The 20,677-nt window shown below is 52.1% G+C and overlaps 1 protein-coding gene across 1 annotated transcript in view; it reads right to left on the reverse strand.

Annotated features, from left to right (window-relative positions):
* The window catches only part of SELENOI (selenoprotein I), a gene marked incomplete at both ends in the record, with an annotated part of 29,198 nt that extends 10,415 nt beyond the window's left edge, over nt 1–18,783 (reverse strand). The window contains 2 exons of the mRNA XM_080616077.1: nt 171–239; nt 18,736–18,783. Of these exons, the coding sequence (XP_080472203.1) occupies nt 171–239; nt 18,736–18,783 (117 nt within the window). The remainder of the gene's footprint in view (nt 1–170; nt 240–18,735) is intronic.
* Nucleotides 18,784–20,677: the final 1,894 nt, after the last annotated feature.

The following is a 20,677-nucleotide window of genomic DNA, read 5'->3' on the forward strand; positions in this document are numbered from 1 at the left end:
AGTGGGCAGGTAGAAGCTTTAGACTGCAATGCAGTGAGCTTGGGGCAGGCTGGCAGGCAGCACCCTTTGTCATTAGTTGCACCACAAACAAAGCAGGGCTTTTCAGCTGACAGTTTTACAGAGGGTGACTGGAGTTTTGTTGTCCCACTCAGAGGAGGAGGAGGTCTTACCTTCACTATCGTGTTCCAGAAGGGATGCATGACATACAGAGACAGAGGGTTGCTGTCCACAGCACTGTACTGTGAATGACAAGGGAAAACCAAAAACCAGTAGTTAGGGCTCCACCAACACTTGCAGAAAAACAGATCCTGAACATTGAGCTTTCCATGAGGATACCTGCTACCCAAGTCTTGGCACCACAAGAGCACTTGGGTCAAGGATGGATCCTCACCAGGGACAGGGCTAAACAACCCAAAAAGCACTCAACACTCCAGTAACACTGGACACAACCCCACAGAAGCAGCTCTCAGGTGCACATTTCTTGCCTGCAGTCAATGCCTCCCCTCTGCAAGGAGCAGCCCCACAAGACAACAGGTACCATGCCCACCACAACAGATTTTGGAAGGCAGGAATCATAGAATCATGGAACAGTTTGGGTGGGAAGGGAACTTAAAGCTCATCTAGTTCCAACTCCTGCCACATCAGGGACACCTTTCACTAGAGCAGGTTGCTCCAAGCCCCTGAGGTCCAACCTGGCCTTGAACACTGCCAGGGATGTGGCAGCCACAGCTTCTCTGGGCACCCTGTGCCAGGGCCTCACCACTCTCACAGGGAAGAACTTCTCCCTGAGATCTCATCTCAATCTCCCCTCTGTCAGTTTAAAGCCATTACCCCTTGTCAGAAGTCCCTCTCCAGCTTTCTTGTCAGCTCCTTTAGGTACTGGAAGAGACTGAAGGACATGCAACCCCCTTTGCAGCCCACACTCCCACGGCCACGCCAGGCCTGGTGGCAATCCTCACAAGCTGAAGCAGCAGTAACAGTCCCATGGCCTCAAGCACTCACACCATGGGACCAACCCACCAAGGACGGCTTGCTGTGCTCTTGCTTGAGCCCTGTCCCACAAGACAAGAAGGACCAGGGACATCCTCAGCTCAGCATCCAAAGGTACCACTGCAGAAGGGCTGGGGGAGACTTCCCCACCAACCATGGGAGCCGGAGCCACTCCTATAGTCCCACTGGTCTGCACGCTCATCAGCCTCCCCACCCCGGAACCCCCTTTGCCAAAGGCTGCAAGAGAACAGTGATCAGTCCCCTTGGTGGAGTCCCCAAAACAGGAGACTACTCTCTGACAGACAGGATACTAACAGAGACACATTTCTGCGCTGACAGCTCTGAGTGACCCAGACACCATCACTGACTGACCCCAGAGGTCCTGCACAAGAGCTGGCACACTTCAGTCAAGGACTAAGCCCATTGAGATGGCAGCTATCATTGTCCTGCCCATCTTCAGTCACTTGGAAAAGACTTTCTCCTCACGGAAACAGAGCAGATATTTATGAGCAAGGTCTTCAGCCTCCTCCCTTGTCCTGCAGATACTCCAAAACACCATGTACAGCACCACACATCCACAAGCATCTTCAAATTCCACACATCCCATCACAGTTGGGACACGGGGCTCCCAGCCAAGCTCTCACCCCACTGGTGGAGGTGGGGACAGAGACTGGGGTCAGTAAAGGAACACAGTGATTGCAGCAGAACAGATGACAGATTTCACTATTTGGAGGTAGGACTCATGTCATTATTCTTTATTCAGTGAGGGCAGAGCAGTCCGAAGCAGCTGCCCACAGACCTGGTGAAGGATCAGCATCTTCTTCATCATTTGTGTCCAGCTTGGGGAGCTGGAGTTCACATTTCCAAAGGAGGAAGAGTGGTGGGTGAACACCAGGAGGCCAACGGGTACCCCAACTGTACAGGTCTCAGAGGGCTCCGCTCCATTAAGGAGAAAAGATTCCAGCAGAGGCAGCTCCTGCCCTTGAGAAATCCCCTCATCCCACTGTTCATTTGAGGTGGTCAGGGTGTGTATGTGGTGGGAAAAATAAAAACAGAAGTAAAAATCAAAGACCTAGACAAGCCATGAAGCAGTTTCCAATTAGAAAGATAAAATTTGACACCATTTGGCTCTCAAGAGCTCCACAAGCTCTTATCTGCTCCCCAGCTCACAGGCCCTTCCTAGCAAAGATTATTGTGTCTAAAGTCCTCTTCCCCAAGTAACACTTTGATAAGAATCCCAAGAATTCCATAGGCTATGAAACTCCTTGGCACCAAGTGCGGCAGCTACTGGTGCCCACCCACCCTGGGTCTCCATGGCTGGGAAAACCACCACGCACCTCCTCAGCATCGGCATGAGTCTAATCCCAAGGTAATGAGCAGTGTTGCGGAAAGCAATCAAAGCCTCCACCTCTCCTGCACCGCCACATAGACATAACCTATGCACTCTCCGAGATAAGGGGAGTGCAGCTGGCAAAAGGAAACCATCAGCACAGAGAAGCTCCGTTTCCCACCTACCCCACGGCCTTGAACCAGTCACCAGCCCTGCACCCACAGTTTGTTCCTCTCTCTGCTCCTCTCTCTGTCTGGAAACCCCATTTTCCCTGGAAGCAGTCTATCCAGTTCAAAAGCTGGGAAACAAGTGGGAAAAGACAAAGCAACACTCCACAACACAGCAAGAAGGTGCACTTGGATCTCCAAGGGGTCTGAGCACACTGGCTAAGAGCTTACAACATTTGCTCCTAACCGGGTGAATCCCATCCTTGGCAAGCATTCCTGTACCCCTACCAGCACTTCCCAGTTCTCCCCATGATGGATCAGTCCATCTTGCTGGGGGCTAGCCCCAGCACTTACATCCCCATGCCAGCAAGCCTTTAGTCGCTGCAGAGCAAGCAGCAGCAACTTGACGCCATATGGAGGCAAGGTTTAAGCCACAAGGAATTTCCATCCTGGCTTAATGCAATTTCAGGGGACAGAATTCCAAATGCTTTACAAGGTAATAGGATTTGAGCCATTGGCTAGGGGAGGAGAAGAGCTGGAGATTGATTAAATCTCATTATCCCCAAAACATCCTGGAATAAGAAAACAGATGCAAGGCTTGGAGCAAGGCAGGGGAAGCACCCTGGATTGTCTATGCCTGGTTTACAAGGTACCTTGGGGAAGCTTCCCCAGGCCCATGTCCCAGGAAGCTTTCCTCTGTGCCCCCAAAGGCTGGGGATAACAGTCAATAAGCATCTTTTCCCCATGGTCACACACGTTCCCACCCTGCATGCAGAACTCAAAGACCTGGAGTGACCCGTTTTTCAGGGGAGAGGGCAGCTGTTCTGCACAAGTTTGCTGATACAACCACCCCAGCTTCAACCCTCCTCATGGAGGCACACTTCACTGCTGGGCAAGGCAGGTGAGTGAGTGCTCTGCCAGCTCAGAGGACACCAACAGGCCAAAGGGAACGAGCTGGGGCTGGTGCCAGGCTGCCAGCCACCCTAAGGAACAGCGCTCCTGGCCAGCCAGGACACAGCTGCCTGCCCAGAAGAGCCACCTTTCAGAACAGCAATGACCTGCCAGGCATCTTCTGTGACAAAGCTCAGCAACATCAGCCATGCTCAGCCACACCACAACTGCTTTTTGTCATCTGGTTTCCTTCCTACAGACATTACTAAGATGGGGATGCTAGCAGTGGGCAAAGGAGGAGGGACAGGCAAGGACAGGCAGGCACGGTCATCACCTCCTCTGGGTGTGAGGCCTCTGTGTGGTCAGAGCTGGAAACCAAGCTGTGGAGGTGTTTCACTTACAGCTCACTCCTCTGGCCACTCACCTTGCATCCCGCACTGTGGGGAGAGCAGGAGATGCCACACCAGTGATGGAGTTTCCTCATTCCTGTGTCAGCCCTCCAGGGCCAATGCTTATGGAGACTGACATTCCTTCACTGGGAATGCAGGGTCTCAACCTGCCTGTTCATACACGCTTGTGCCTTGGAACAAAGCTGGGGAAGGAGAGCAACAGTCCTTGAGAGCCCTAAGCTGAGGATTGGGGTTCATACTCCCCCAAGAGCTGGTATCACACTTAGCTGCTGCAGTTGCTTTGCTGAAACACTCTCAAGGCCACAAACACAGCAGTATCTTAGCTCACCACGCACAGCACCAGCTCTGTCATTCACCCACCTCATCTTCTCTGCTGATTAGCATCGGCTTTTCCATTTCGGATCTCTATATGTTGGTCTAGTGACTCATGCATGTGACTATTATCCTTCTCTAAGTCATTTTTATATCACTACCAATGACTACCTCTAGCCAGGACTCTGATTTCTCCCTCATTTTCAGGAAGAGAAGGTCAAAGGAAAAGTGTGAGTGCACAGAATGTATTTCGCATTCCCCAGAGCTCCTTTCTCAAAGCAGACAGGCACGTGTAACAGGCCCTGCTCTAAAATAGTCCTGTGCATGCAGACACCACTTCTCATGCAACTGCAGGCGGGAGCCGACCCAGCCCAGACGGTCCCATCAAGAAAAGAGCAAAGCCAACTTTGCAGAAACAATCTTGTCTCTCGCACTATGAAGCTGCAGCCTCCCCTGCACCTCATCCATGCCAGGACAGCCACAGGATCCCTCAGTCCCCTGCTTGCTCCATCTGACTGGCATTGTTATGGGATTTAGAGACATGAATAGCTCATACAGCTTAAAAACAACATTCATCATGCAACCAGGCAGTTTCTGGAAGATTCAATTATGTGTCGAAGGAGGAAAAAATAAGATTTATAGCCCAGATTCCACTAATAGCCTTCCTGTCCGGAAAAACAACTGCACTGTTAAGTAATCTAGTTTCCCAGAGCTAGCAGCAAAGCAAAAACAGTCGCACAGGTTCCCTGAGCACATCAATGTCAGACACCTGAACCCATTCAGAGTTGGCTGGGGGAGGACAGCACTGGTGGCACAGGCACCCATGAAGGGAACGGCAAGCAAAGATGGATTTGTACACTCCATTTTGCTCACAGGCACCCTGGCAAGGTCCACAGCAGCCTGTGCTGCTGGCCATGAACCTATGTCTCACTGCTTGTCACTGGCAGCAGGAGCAGGGCAGAGGGAGCCCAGCAGAGCAGCTCCAGCAAGTCCATAGGGCTGTTTCCTATACATCTCCTGAAGTACAAGAGGGCACAAGGTTAAGAGCCTTCTCCCATCAAGCTTGTGATAAGCCAAGAGGCAGCGAACTCGACAAACCCCAGCAAATGTAACCCAGCAGAACCATGCCAGCACAAACAAGCTGCATTTGCACTATGCCCACACTCTGCTGATGCACAAGAAGTCACACCGTGCTTTAATGGTACTTATTAACTCAATTCCTGTTTATCTTTGAGGTCACTTCTCAGCTGGCGTAAGAACAGAGCACGTTGGCAGTGGTAAACCTGCAAAGACCACATGAGCTGACAGGTTTGGCCCTCACCATGAGCAGCAGGCAGGGAACAGCAGGACAAGTGTTCAGTCTGCCTGCTCCACAGCCAGGAGGGACTGCCCCAGCAGCAAGCAGACACTGCCCGCAGCGTCTTCAACACCAGCATGACTTCCCTCCTCCTGCCTGGTTTTCACCAGCCAGGTTTTAGAGATGTAGAAATTAAAGATCCTTCAAAACATTGCTTGCAAAGGTCTCAGCAAGGTCAGAGTCCCTCTTCCACAGAAGGAACTACCACAATGAGCAGAAAACTCCTTCCTGCTCCCCAACTCCATGGGGTGTGCAAATTCATTGCGAAAATCTCATTTTTGCCCTGCTAATACACTTTCACGTTCAGAGCCTGAGTTCTCCCTGGCACCAGCTGAGAGATTGTCCATGCCTTCTGCAAACACAGACAAGGGACCACTCCTCCAGCAAAGTCAATGGTGATGAGCACTGGGGAGAAGCTCACGCTCCGCTGCAGCTCAGGGGGCAGAAGTGTTTAGGACCACTGGTGTGGTGGTTGGGGAATGTCCTGCAATGGCCCCACTCCGGCAGGAGAAATCAGCTTCAGGGAAAGCAAAGCTCCTCAGGACCACAGCTACAAGAGCTACTGCAGAGGGATAAACCAAACATCCCTGAATGCAAACCACCAGCACATGCCCACCCAGCCTAACCCAGACCCGGGCCTTCCACGCACCTGACTCACAGAATGGTTTGGGTTGGAAGAGACCTTAAGGTCTGGATCCAAATCCACCGCCATGAGCAGGGACACCTTCCACTAGACCAGGTTGCTCAAAGCTCTGTTCAACCTGGCCTTCAACACTGGCCTTGCCAGAGATGAGGCATCATTGCGCTGAGGGAAGGGGGGGGAATTATTTCCCCATGGATACATAACATGGAGCAACACCTGATGCTGATGGCAGGCTTTAGAGAGCAGCCTGCCAATTTCAGCTGCATCCAGGAGCGCTCCCTGTTTGGGAGCATTAAATATCCATGAATATGGGTCACCGCTACTTCTGCTACAGTTCAAGGTGATCAGCTGCAGAAAGGATGCACAGATGGCAAAGACAGGGGTGGGAAAGATGAACCTTCAGGGGCCCAAGGCAGGGATGCAGTTGGAAGTGGATCAGCCAATGAAGAACCTCTGGAGTGGGAATTGAGGGATCAGAGCAGTGATCCTGGGGAAGAAAAATGGGGGAGGAAGAAAAGGCAGAAGCAGAAAAGCACAAACAGGAAACCTGCTACAATAACACTGTGACAACCAAAAGACTTTCGTACTGCTGACAGAGCTGGCTTGGACTTTGAAAACAAGGGCTGAAGAACCCGAGAGGGGGACCAGACTAGTTGTGCAAGCCTGCTCCTGGTGCCCACAGAGAAGACAAATGACCAGGGTGAGCATGATAGTGCAGCCCGGGCAAGGGGGCACAGAAGGCAGCAGGCTCCAGGCTGGGCTGCCCCTCACAGACCCAGTCTGCTCTCCAGAGAACAAGGCCAATCAAGCAGGACTGGGCCGAACCCAGGTATGAGCTGGGTTTGATGCCAAGCCACCAACCAGGAGAACACACGAGACAGCGCAAGAAAAGAGAACTTGTTACTGTGCCTAGAAAAAGAAATGAACTTTTAAGTATACCTATATCAAAGGAAAACACAAGCCCACACACATCAAGAGATGATTACAGATGAAACAAAGCACTGCAGGGAAGGAGGGGGAAGACTACCTTCAAGTTTCAACAGAGCCTATGTGAAAGGCACAAATAAAACATTCTATTCCAAAGCACATAATCCTCTGTAACATGTAACACTCTGCCTCCCCACATCCCTTGTCCCGCTTCTCCCTAAAGAGGAAATTCACAATTTGCATAAGAGATGTGTTACTTTGTAAGTTCTGACATCCTGCTTTGTGCAAGACTTGAAGCACAGCAAAGTCAGGCCAATTACAGAGCCCAAATAACAGGGCCATTTTCTGAGCCTGCTATGGGATACTTTCATTTCCACAATGTACTCTGATTCTCTTCTGAACACTCCCAATAGCCAAATACTTGCTGCTAATTAGCAAAGAGTGACTTTTAGGAGAGAGTTCATCATAGCCAAGATGCAACATGCACCAATAAACACCACAGTAAACTTACCGTGCAATTGAAGAGACTCAAGCTGGACTGACGAGCAGTCTATGCTATTTTTAAATGACTGCTCTGCACATCTTGCAACACTGGGAGAGCACTCCGGGCAAGAGCTGTGACCTGGCTGTCCTCTGCACAGGTCTTTCCTACCCCTCCATTGCACTCACACCCAGAGAAAGGTCCTCAGTTTTAACAGATGTCCCCAACCACCAGCTGCGGACAGCAGTCCACTGTTTCAAGTGGGATAAAGGATGCAGAGGGTCAGCTGGGCAGAGCAGAAGCTTCATTCTTCACCTGCACTGCAAGAGAAGAGCCAGAAGGGCTTGTGCTGCAGGACAGGACAAGGAATCCACTACCTGAATCCGTCACATACACAAGCTGCCTTCAAGGGCAGAGACTGCAGTAAAAAAAAACCCACAAAACAGCAGTGCAGAGCCAAAGACAGCTCCCCTCATCAGAAGGAAAGGCAGAGAGGTGGTTTGCAGCAGCACAAGCCTCACCCTGTGAGCATCAACCACAAAATCTTAGAATGGTTTGGGTTTGAAAGGCCCTTAAACCTCATCCAGTTCCAACCCCCTGCCACAGGCAGGGACACCTTCCACTAGACCAGGCTGCTCCAAGCCCCATCCAACCTGGAACCAAGGCAGCCCTGGCCCAATAGTCCAGCTGTTTCGCAGCCAATATAGCCAAGCTGTGTGTCTCCGGGTGAGCCATCTTCTTGCACAAAAACCCACAGAGGTCTGAAGTTCCTTCTAGGAAACCCTGCAGGACCCACTGTGGACTGAAATAGCAGTAGGTCCCTGACCACAAAGGTCTTCAATCATTGCCACTGTGTGGCTAAAAACAGAGAGTATGCGGATCCTCCACCAAAACATGGTTCAAAATCTTTGATACCCCGGAGATCAACTGTCACCACTCAGGAACCAGACCTGTGGCAGCAGCAAACAGCACCCCGAGGGACCAGCAGGAGCACCAGGACTGTTCAAGATTAAGAGACACACACAGACTAGGTCCCAGGAGCAGAACTAGCTCACTACTCATCAAAACCTCACAATACACGTTAGAAGTGTCTTAGGATGCAGGATAAACCACTTACCCTCACCTCATTGCTTTAGCACAGAGCAAAAGCTCAGCCAAGGCTCATGAGCCAGATCCTTTCCAGTTAACCTACAAGCACTGTTTCCTCCAACCACAGCAGCTGGGCAGGTTTCAGACCACGAGAGCTGCAAGAGACACACTAAGCTAAGCAGAGGTTCAAAACCCTGAATTTAGCTGCAGAAACGGAGAAGAAAGACACCTCTAACTTTTACAGCTGCTCATCTTAGAGGTCATGGAATCTAGGCAGACTTCCTGCACCTTGAGAAGCACACACTGTTTAAAGGCAAACACAGTCTCAGAGCAATCAGAAGAGCCCTTAGGGAAGGAGTTAAATTACTCAAGAACAGGGCTCAAAGGCTTCCCCTCCTTCACACCCTTCTTGCTAAGGACCCTGCAGGAGAAGACAAGCTGTTTGTCTGGGGGTGAAGAAGACCAGCCTTTTAATCACCATAGCCTCAAGCCTCACATCCACATCACTAGCATCAAAAACCTTTCCTTTCTGCTGCTCTCACTACCTGTTTCGTTGCTGTTCCACTGGTCTGAGCTGCTACTGGCACACACTGGTAGCTGCTTTGCAGAGCAAATCCTGCAGAGATCTCTTTAGGGCTTGTACTTCCAGAGCAGCCTGTAAAAGCCTGCCAGGGACAGCTTCCAGCCATCTGTAGCCCTGCTCTGCATGGCACTTGAAGTCTGAAGGCAAGAGGATTTCTTGAGGCTGTCTGAGGGGAAGAGCACCCTATTCTTCAGGGCAGAGAGGTCACCAGCAGTTCTGCATCATGCTGTTTGCTTAAGGGAGCTACAGAAATTGCAAAGCATGGTACACGCACGACTCATGGATCTGCAATGCCTGGCAGGGCCGGTGCTGGCTCAGGCAGATGACAGCCCAGGAGATCAGGGGTTCCTAGCTGAAAGGATGCAGAAAAGGGCACCCAGGAGGAAAGTACTTTCCACGATAAGAAGTCCTTTAAGGTAGATGCCTAGCCCTCTGGAGCATTCAGTGCACCAGGTCTCCCAAGCTGAGACATCAACACTGCAGGACAGCTGTGCTTGATACACTGCAAATCCAGTCCGCTGCAGTGATCCTAACATGGGGACTGGTGCACATCAAGGAGTCAGCAATCCACATCCCATCAGCGCCAGAGTGCCCAGGCCTGTGCTGCGCTGCACAGATCCCTCAGCCACGGGATAAACTCAGCCAGCTTGTTGCAGCAGAGGAGCCTGTGGGCAGCTCTCACTTGGTATCAGTAACTGGGCCAAAAGGCATGTATCACAGTATCACAGTATGTTAGAGATTGGAAGGGACCTCAAAAGATCATCTAGTCCAATCCCCCTGCCAGAGCAGGAACACCTAGATAAGGTTACACAGGAATGTGTCCAGGCGGGTTTTGAATGTCTCCAGAGAAGGAGACTCCACAACCTCCCTGGGCAGCCTGTTCCAGTGTTCCGTCACCCTCACTGAGAAGAAGTTTCTTCTCAAGTTTAAGTGGAACCTCTTGTGTTCCAGTTTGTACCCATTACCCCTTGTCCTATCATTGTTTGCCACTGAGAAGAGCCTGGCTCCATCCTCGTGACACTCCCCCTTTATATATTTATATACACTCATAAGGTCACCCCTCAGTCTCCTCTTCTCCAAACTATAGAGACCCAGCTCCCTCAGCCTTTCCTCATAAGGGAGATGCTCCACTCCCTTAATCATCTTAGTTGCCCTGCGCTGGACTCTCTCCAGCAGGTCCCTGTCCTTCTTGAACTGAGGGGCCCAGAACTGGACACAATATTCCAGATGCGGTCTCACCAGGGCAGAGTAGAGGGGAAGGAGGACCTCTCTCGACCTACTGATCACCCCCCTTCTAATACACCCCAGGATGCCATTGGTCTTCTTGGCCACAAGGGCACAGTGTTGGCTCATGGTCATCCTGCCATCCACTAGGACCCCCAGGTCCCTCTCCCCTACACTGCTCTCTAACAGGTCGTTCCCCAACCTATATTGGAACCTGGGGTTGTTCCTGCCCAGATGCAGGACTCTACACTTTCCCTTGTTATATTTCATCAAATTATTCCCTGCCCAACTCTCCAGCCTGTCCAGGTCCCGCTGGATGGCAGCACAGCCTTCTGGCGTGTCAGCCACTCCTCCCAGCTTAGTGTCATCAGCAAACTTGCTGACAGTACACTAAATTCCCTCATCTAAATCATTGATGAATATATTAAATAATACTGGTCCCAATACTGACCCTTGAGGCACTCCACTAGATACAGGCCTCCAACTGGACTCCGCCCCATAGACTACAACTCTCTGGCTTCTGTCCTTCAGCCAGTTCGCAGTCCACCTCACTACCTGATCATCCAGACCACACTTCCTCAATTTAGCTATGAGGATGCTGTGGCAGACTGTGTCAAATGCTTTGCTGAAGTCAAGGTAGACCACGTCCACCGCTCTGCCATCATCCATCCACAATATTAGTTCCTCATAAAAGGCTATGAGGTTGGTCAAGCATGACTTCCCCTTGGTAAAGCCATGTTGACTGCCCCTCAGAACCCTCTTATCCTTGACATGCCTTAAGATGGCATCAAGGATAAGGTGTTCCATCACTTTCCAGGGATGGAGGTGAGGCTGACCGGTCTATAGTCACCCGGGTCCTCCTTCTTGCCCTTTTTGAAGACTGGAGTGACATTTGCTTTCCTCCAGTCCTCAGGCACCTCTCCCGTTTCCCAAGACTTGGTAAAGATGATGGAGAGTGGTCTAGCAATGACTTCCGCCAGTTCCCTCAGCACCCGCGGGTGCATCCCATCTGGACCCATGGATTTATGGATGTCCAGATTGCTCAACTGGTCTCTAACCCATTCCTCATCGACTAAGGCAAACTGCTCCATTGACCTGACTTCATCTGAGGTCTCAGGAGTACAGGGCTCTTCAGGACTGCCTCCAGCAGAGTAGACTGAGACAAAGAAGGCATTCAATAACTCTGCCATCTCTGTATCTTCTGTCACCAGGGCACCCACCCCATTCACCAGTGGGCCTACCTTGCCTCTGGTGTTAGTTTTATCAGCTATGTATTTGAAAAAGCTCTTTCTGCTGTCCTTGACCCCTCTCACCAGATTTAATTCTAAGGAGGCCTTAGCCATCCTAGCTGCCTTCCTACATCCTCTAGCAGCAGCCTTATATTCCTCCCAAGTGGCCAGCCCCTCCTTCCATGACCTGTAAACTCTCCTCTTCCACTTGAGCATACCCAGCAGTTCCTTATTTAGCCACGCAGGTCTCCTGGCCCTCTTCCTTGACTTCCTACATGTCGGGATGCTCTGCTCTTGAGCTCGGAATAAGCAATTCTTGAATGTCCTTGCCTTTACCCAGGAGTGCAGCAAGAAGCTCTCCTGGGAACATTCTTTCCATCTGACACTGGAAATGAGGAATAAAGTTGTTTTCCTGTAAGAAAATCCTCTAACGGCTCAAATGATCAAACTGTGGAGTCCAGTGAGACCTTAGAGCAGCTTCCAGTGCCTAAAGGGGGAACAAGAAAGCTGGAAAGGGGCTTTTGACAAGGGCCTGTAGGTACAGGACAAGGGGGAATGGCTTTAACCTGACAGAGGGGAGATTTGAGATGAGATCTTAGGCAGAAGCTCTTCCCTGTGAGGGTGGTGAGGCCCTGGCACAGGTTGCCCAGGGAAGCTGTGGCTGCCCCATCCCTGGCAGTGTTGAAGGCCAGGTTGGACGGGCTTGGAGCAACCTGGTCTAGTGGAAGGTGTCCTTGCCCACGCAGGGGATTGGAAACATATGGTCTTTAAGGTCCCTTCCAACCCAAACCATTCTGTGATTCTATGAAACATCTTCTATAGACAGGATCTGTCCAACATACTGCACATGGATCACAGGCCCATTTGATGCTACACCACCTGAGGTTCCCACCACCTAAAAGGGTTGCACGATTATCTATACTTTTCTCTCCTTATAGCATTAGCTCTAATAAATGGCATTTGAAATGTCACCCTTCAGAGTCTGCGTGCCTCTCTTGTTGGTGTAACAGACCAGCACCTCCTGGTGCTAAGTATGACCCCCCCAGGGCTGGCATGTTCTCAACCACACAGCTACACTCCGTACCAGACGCCTCTTCCACCCTCAGGAGCATGCAGCTGGAGAAGAGCTCTCTTTTCCCAGTGCAAGAGATGTCACCCCTCACTGCTGCAGCCATTCTGCAGTGCTGCTCTGGGCAGCTCTACACCAGCCACCTTGGTAGGAGAGCAAGGCTGGCATGTGCTGAGGAACTCCCCTCCATGCTGGGAGAACCCAGTCAGCTCACACCAGGTTGCCAAGCAAACCCACAGCAAAGTGCAGGCTACTGCAGAGAGAAGCTGAGATGAGCAGCCAGGATGCTTTCTCTAGCACTTGAGCACTGCTAGCTGCTCCCAAGCCTCAGCCCAGCAGGCATGTGGCAGCAGACACCAAGAGGACTTCATTTTACTGCCCACACAGGTAACAAGACAAAGAATCTCTTCACAAGAGCCACCAGCCTCCCCCATGCCACTGCTGGTTGCGTGTTACCCGTAGGCTGCCATCACCAGCTCCTGCTCAGGAGAGAGGACACAGAAATGGAAGGATTTTAGGGTGCAGAAGCTTTGCTATAAAAGGCACTTCTCAAGACCAAATTTGCTTTCCTCTTACTGAACTCATACTTGCTCCCAAAGCTTCTTAGGTAAGGCTTCAGCCTGTCCCACCTTTGGACCCAAACACGTGTCACTGCCTTCCCTCTCATGTCCCTCCCATGCCACATGTAAGGAGCAGGATTCTCACATCCTCCTTTACCAGCATTTCCCCCAAACCATTACTCCTGAGGATAACACATACTCTTAAGGAAAGCTCAAGGTCCAGGCGGCATCACAAGAGAGACTTGTGCCTGTACTTCCACCCAGCTCACATGGTGACAAAAATACATTAGCAGAGACCACTTACACACACAGCTAGAGACTCATACACAGCAGTCACTCAATTACTTCCCCTCCTCCTACATGAGCTGGATGAAAAAGCCATAGAGTGACCACACATCTGTCTGCAAGACATGCCCTAGGAATAGTCATCAGTGACTCCATCACATCAGAAGACACCAGTACAGCACAGGACCCCACAGGGTAAAGCTGAATAAAGCAAAATTGCAAGCAGCTCATACCGCACTGGGCAGGGAAAGGCTATAGAAAATGCAGAGCACACGACTGGAACACAAAAAGGCAGTGACAAACCATAAAAGCTGTCTGTAACTAACAGCACAAGCGATGTTGCAGCGCTCTGTCCTTGCTTGCAGTCGAGCAGCTTTTGGCACTGTGGCAGCTGCAAAAGCAGCCTCCCGACCCACTAAAGGGAGCCACAAGAGTCACAGTGCTGCAGAAAGCAACGTACAGCTCATCAAGATGCACAAGCAGAAGTAATACAAGTGCTGTATGCGACATGTAAAGCCATCCCTGCCCCCCTCTCCACTGCACTGATAAGGCTCCAGCTCACACACTGCATCCAGCTCTGGGCACCACACTCAAGAAAGGCAGAGACAACTTCCACAAGGGAAATTTGTTTGGGTTGCTCTGTGAAAATAGGACTGGGAGGCAGCCTAGAGGGAAGAAAGGGGTATGTCTTTCTCCTAGAGAAAACAAAGTAGGAGCAGACACCTCTGTGAATGTTCCAGATAGTCCCATTTTTCCCTCTCCCCATAAAATTATAGAAGAAGGTTGCCCAAAAGCCTGTCAGAAAGCAATTTGCAGATGGGTTTTTAAGAAGCAGATCATGACCTCTGGCATCCAACTGCAAGGTTTACACTCTGAAATCGCAGTGCCTGGCTGCATCTTTCTTGGCAGAAAACATTCAGTACTTAACAGAGTATCTGGTTTTGGCAGAGGACATTCAATACTCAGCAACAGCAGAGCATCTGGTTTGCTTTTCTTTGGAAGGTCAACACATGCATCCTGCTCTACAGCCTCAAAACAAAAGCTTTATTTTTGATACCAAGAGCTCCACCCTGCCAGAAGAATCAATCATCTACATGAGGCTGACAAGCCAGAGGAAGCACTGGAGCAGACACACCTTGGATTTGTTCGGCACTCCAACTGTCACATACAGCATCTCCTCAGGAGAAGCCTTGCCATGCTGCTGCCAGGCAAGGCTGTAACACATTAGTGACAAAGGATGTATTTGATTTGGCAGAGAAACCCTTCCTTCCCACTTTAGGTTTGCTTAAATTATCTCCAGAGGTACATGTGCTACACCCAAATCACAATCTCCTACTGAGGAAGTGTTAGACGTACGATTAAGCAGTGCTTTCTGCTGTGCAGCTTCCTCAGCAGAGGAGCTCTTCAGCATCCCTTCAAGAGCAGCTAAAGGACGGCTCCCTCTACACCCCACCACCCATGGCAGCTGGTGACAGGAGCAGCCTATACCTGCCTCTCCCCCAGCCAGGAGATATGTGCATACTGCAAAGCTAAAACCATCTGGACTCCTGAGTCGCCGCTTCCCATATGTGTTCCTGGCAGCAACGGGGGGAGTAAACCAGCCAGGGCTGGAGAAAGCTGTGGATCATCTTGCATGAAGCTCTTCTGCTCCTCCTGTATCAGCTGCAGGGACACTAGCTCCTCTCCGAGGACGCATTCCTTCCCTTGGACATTTGTTGCCTCCTCCATGCGCCCCCCAGTCTGCTTGCTCTTCTCCAAATCTATCGCATGAAGGCTGGAAAGCTTCTGCCAGGTGCAGCTTAAAGGCTGAGCCAGTCAAAGGCTGCAGAGCTGTTGGCAGCAGGAACTGAAGGAGCCTTCCTGTGGAGGGTTTGGTTCTGACCATGCATCGCAGTTCTGGCTGGTCCAACCTAAGCTCAAAGGCTTCCAGCTATGTTGGCTCCGAGTACAGATTCAAGTTAGACAACATGAGCCACCTTCTCAGGTGAGCTGGTGCTGCTGCCCCACACTGACTCCTTCCACTCAGGTTAAAAACACAGGCTCACTTAGGCTGAGTTTGGCCTGGAGAAGGCTCCACAAAGACCTTAGAGCAGTTTCGAGCACCTGAAGGGGCCAACAAGAAAGCTGGAGAGGGGCTTTTGACAAGGGCCTGTAGGGACAGGACATGAGGGAATGGCTTTAACCTGACAGAGGGGAGATTTAGATGAGATATTAGGAAGTTGTTCTTCTCTGTGAGAGAAGATGCTGATTCTGTGACAAGCCTCAATGCCTAAAGCACGGCTGGAATATGCAACCCAGTATTAGAGATTTGGGCCTGGATGAGCCCTTTTCTCAAGGCTAAAAGAGCAAAGAAAAGAAAAAGCTCCCCAAGCAAACAACACACACAGGAGGGCAGCACTGCAGAGACCAACCAGGGCTTCACTGCCCTCCATGGCAGTCTGACATGTCAGCACTGACTGCTCTTTTCCATACAGTTTATTGCCATCTCCAGCAAAGCACTTTAACCTGCAGGTGCTCACACTGCCCTGAGGAGCATATAAGACAAACCCTCAGCACAGGTCAGAATGATGCTCTTTGAGCACCAAGCGTGAACCTGCATGCTCTTATCAAAGTCCCTACTGACTCAGTAAAACCACAATCTCTCGAACAAAGCTACTTCTGCCAATAAGACTGCACTCCTGCTCTCAGGACACATGCAGATTTCTTGGCCTTTGCCCATCCACTCTGCTGTGCCAGGCTGGTAGTGGTACCTCCACCATCCATCGGAGACCTGCTTACACATTTCAGCCCTATGCTGTCCGAAACCAAGGCCAGTAAACACAACACCAGTGCATAACTGGTGACAGCAAGCAGCCAGTGTTGCCTACACTGTACTTCATGTGCAAGACAGGACCTTTCTCCTCTCCCTGGTCTGCATTCAAGGTCCTGTTCATAGATTTAACTGCAAGAGCATTTCATCAGAAGCACCTTCATAAAGACCATGACCTGGGAGCAGGTCTTTGGTGCCTGATACACAAATGAGAAGGTTGCTGCACTTGTCTGGACCCTCCCAAGTTCAACTGCCAGCACTATCTGTAGAGGGTGGGGACCCCATTCTCACCACGTAGGTACTGAGAGGGAAGGCAGCAACACCATAAACCCCTCTACGCACTACTGTAAATATGCTCAACATGCAAGAGTCTCCCTCTTTAAGCAAAAGCATTCTTTGCAGGAGCAAAATTAATTACTTTGCAAGGCCTGGCTCAAACCTGAGTGTGTTTTACTTAACTTTTTCTAGCACCCCCACAAAACTGCCATCTTTCACTGCCTTTCTAAACACAGACTTTACTGACAGATCCCCATATGCTCAGCTTTCCACAAGGAATCTCATGCAACCTGTCACATTGATCAAACTTGCTCTACCAAGTCCATTTATTTCCACCTCATCAGCTATGAGCCTGCAAAAGGAGATTGTGAGGAAGCCCTGACCACTCCTGCCCCCACAGACTCCTCCAGGAGGAGCTTCACTCCCCAGATGTCTCAGACTTATCCAGACTTAAAGGACACTTGTGAATCACCCTGGAAGGATGACTGCAACATGGCTCAATGTGATGGATCCTAGAACAAGAACAAAGGAGAAGATGAAGTAAAACCTTTTAGCTTCACTGTTGGTCTGGGAGAAGAAAAAATAAAACAAACACCCTCCCCTCCACATAAACATGATGTCTCCCTGTGTTAAAGATGCCACATACTTTGGCCCCAGATCAGCCCCTAGGGATTTAAACTGCCATGACAGAGTCCATCAGCACTTACAGAGCCTTCCTTCAAAGACTGCACACATGGCATGCTCACACAAGAGACAGGGATAACGTCTGACATGTTTTTGTTGGTCTGACCACACACGTAGCAGCCACAGCACAGAAGCAACATGGTCCCAAGCTAAACACAGGATCCCACACACACTCACACCCCCCTCCTCTGCAGCCGCTTTGTGGCAAGGGTGGCCACAGTGCAACCTGGCAAAGCACCGTGTGGTGACATGCCACAACTGCCCATCTTGACCACATCGCTGACAGTCAAGGAAGGGGAGGGAGGACAAGCAAGCTGCCACAGCACCATTCAAAAATCACACCCACGTGGTGCCCAGCGATGGCCCTCACTCTCAGGGTCAGACCAGGGAGGGGGGCACACACACTGAATGTGCTCACACCACACTTGGTAACCTCATGCTGTGCTGTACTTGGACATGAAGGTGTGTCCCCACTCCAGGAGCATGGCTAGGGGAGCCCAGCTGGCATGCAGCCCCACACTCTGCTGTCTCCACTGCTGGGCACATAGCCTGTCCTCCCCAAGGGGCAAACAGCTTGGGGGTGCCCACCTGAAACACAGACATGCTCACACCGCACTGTGCTGGACATTGTACCCTGCAGCATTGCACGCGGCATCCTCCCCGCTGGGAAACAGGCTGGTGGATGCCCAGTTTGCAGGCAGATACCCCTTGGCTCACTGCAGAGCACATGACAGTTCCCCCATCAAGAAAAGAGTCTGGCGTCTCACATGGTTACACCTTCAACACACTGGTCCTTAATGCACCGAGCACCCCCAATCGTGAAAGAGCCCGGGGGGGGGGGGGGGGAAGGGGAAGAAGCATTTCATCACACTGCATTGCACTGGGACCCCTTTACACGGCCCACCCAGGAACAGGGCATGGGGACGGATGGGTGGGGGTCCCGCATGGAACCGAGCACCCACCACGCTGCCCCAGACCTCACCGCACCCCACAGTGCGACAGCGGCGGGGTGGTGGGCACGTTTCGTACAACCACCCTTTTAATACACACACACACGCACCCGGGACCCGACCCCACTGCCGCTGGCTCCCCCCACGGAACCAGGCCCCGAGGCTCCCCCTGCACGGGGCCAGGACCTACGGCAGCCCCTGCCTCCCCACAAGCCACAAGTGCTCACGGCAGCTCCCCCCTCCCGAACTCCCGTGTCCCACAGCACCCTCCACTACCCCGAGCCCCACGACACCCCCTTCCATAGCACCCAACACCCCACACACACCCCGGCATCGGGTGCCACTGCAGCCCCCGCCCAAATACCGCCATTCCCAGGGGGACCCGCCTGGACATCCCCTCACAGCGCCAGGCCCCGAGGAGCCCCCCAGCCCCATGGCCAGGCCCCTGACAGCCGCAACCCACCCGTACCTTGTATTTGCTGAAGCCGGCCAGCTGCTCTGCGGTCACGTACTCCATGGCGGCCCCCACGCCTGCTCCCGGTGCCAGTACCGGTGCTCAGTTCCACGCCCGCTCCCGGTGCCAGTACCGGTGCTCACTTCCACGCCCGCCCTGCCCCTAATCCCCGCCGGCCACCGTAGCCCGCCTCTCGCCGCTGCATCGGCCCACCTGGCGTGGCCGTGACGCCACGGCGCCCCGCCCGCCGCGAGGGCGCCGCCTGCAGAGCGGGAGGAGAGTGGCGCTCGGAAGTGGAGCGCAGAGTGCGGGCAAGGAGCGGTTCCGGAAAGCGGCTTCCTGGGGGAAGAAATGAAGACCCGGGGAGGACCCGTAGGGGTTAGGGCAGAGGAGGAGGAGCCAGGTCCCCGCCGGGCTCCTCTCCGGGGGGCAGCTGGCTCTCCCGGGGGCGGTCGGGCCAGCCTGGGTTTCCCGCGGGCTGCTGACCCACGTGTCCAAGCCCGCGGGCCGGGAGGAGGCACGGGGCTCCAAAGAAACCCTCCTTGGGAAGAGGCAGGGGCGACCCCTGGTGGCTGAGCCTCTGCTGAGGGGAAGAGTGGCATGGTGGCCCGGGCAGTGCTGGGTTTACCGTCGGACCCGATGATCTTAAAGCTCTTTTCCAACCCAAATGACTCTGAATCAGTAATTTGCTGCCTTTTAAAGAAAGAGAAAAGTGGTCCAAAGGGCCAGGTTGGACTGGCCTTGGAGCAACCTCATCTAGCAGAAGATGTCCCTGCCCATGGCAGGAGGTTGGGACTGGATGAGCTTTAAGGTCCCTTTTGGACCCAAGCCAGTCTGTGATTCTATGGTTCTATGACCTTCACAATGCAGCTGGGACTTGGGACCATTCCAGGCGCTGTACATGCTGAGGCCAGGATCAGCAGAAGAACCCCAGGAGGAGCGTAGATGCCAGGACTGGGGTGAGGGGAACTTCTGGGTTCCACAGGGATCCTGGCCGTGTCCCACACAGGGACAGGTGGGACAAGAAATACATGTTTGGGATGCCACATCCCAAAACATACATCCCCAAACATTGGGGATGGGAGGGGGTACGCACAGGGAGAAAGAACAGGAAAAACAGAGCAAGGAAGGGGAGAAGAGAAAGCAAAAGCAAAGGGTGGTGAGGCCCTGGCACAGGTTGCCCAGAGAAGCTGTGGCTGCCCCATCCCTGGCAGTGTTCAAGGCCAGGTTGGACGGGGCTTGGAGCATCCTGGTCTCGTGGAAGGTGTCCCTGGCTGTGGCAGGGGGTTGGAACTGGATGAGCTTCAGGGTCCCTTCCAACCCAAACCATTCTGTGATTCTATGATTCAAAGTTGGTACACTAAGATCTCTGCATCTCCACTTACAGCCCCATCCTGGCCTCCCAGCCTGTCACCCCAGTTCTGTCACTTATGTTTTCCAGCCCCTGTGACATACCCCCACCAGGCAGTTCCTGCTCAGCTTTCCATTCATATCTCAACATCATCAAGCCTTTTGCCTCCCCTATCAACTCCTTTTGAGCAAGTCAGTGATCCTGAGAACCTTAGCTACAAACCATGCATCCTTGTGTCCTTGCATTCCTACCCATAGCAGTGTACACAGGGAAGGACATGCCAGGTGATCCCTGCAAAGAAGATTCAGGCCAGGGTTGACTGGCAGAGATGCTGACACCCGTAGGCCTCCATGTAGAGCACTGCCTCCCTGTACTGGAGAAGGAGCTGGAGGTTACAAGCACACAGACACCTGAAAGATGAAGATTGCCAAAAGCTTGCAAGCTACGCACAGTACACATGGGAGAACAGAAGCCCTGAAAGAGTGCTTTGGCACACGTGATGAGGCAACATGGACACTGCAACCCCTGGATACAGCCTGGGCCAAGGACACCCTCTCACAGCCACTCCAGCTTGAAGTTTGCTGGTGAATTCACATGCACATCCAG

Source organism: Psittacula echo, assembly GCF_963264785.1.
Source record: "Psittacula echo genome assembly, chromosome: 4".
Lineage (NCBI taxonomy): Eukaryota > Metazoa > Chordata > Aves > Psittaciformes > Psittacidae > Psittacula > Psittacula echo.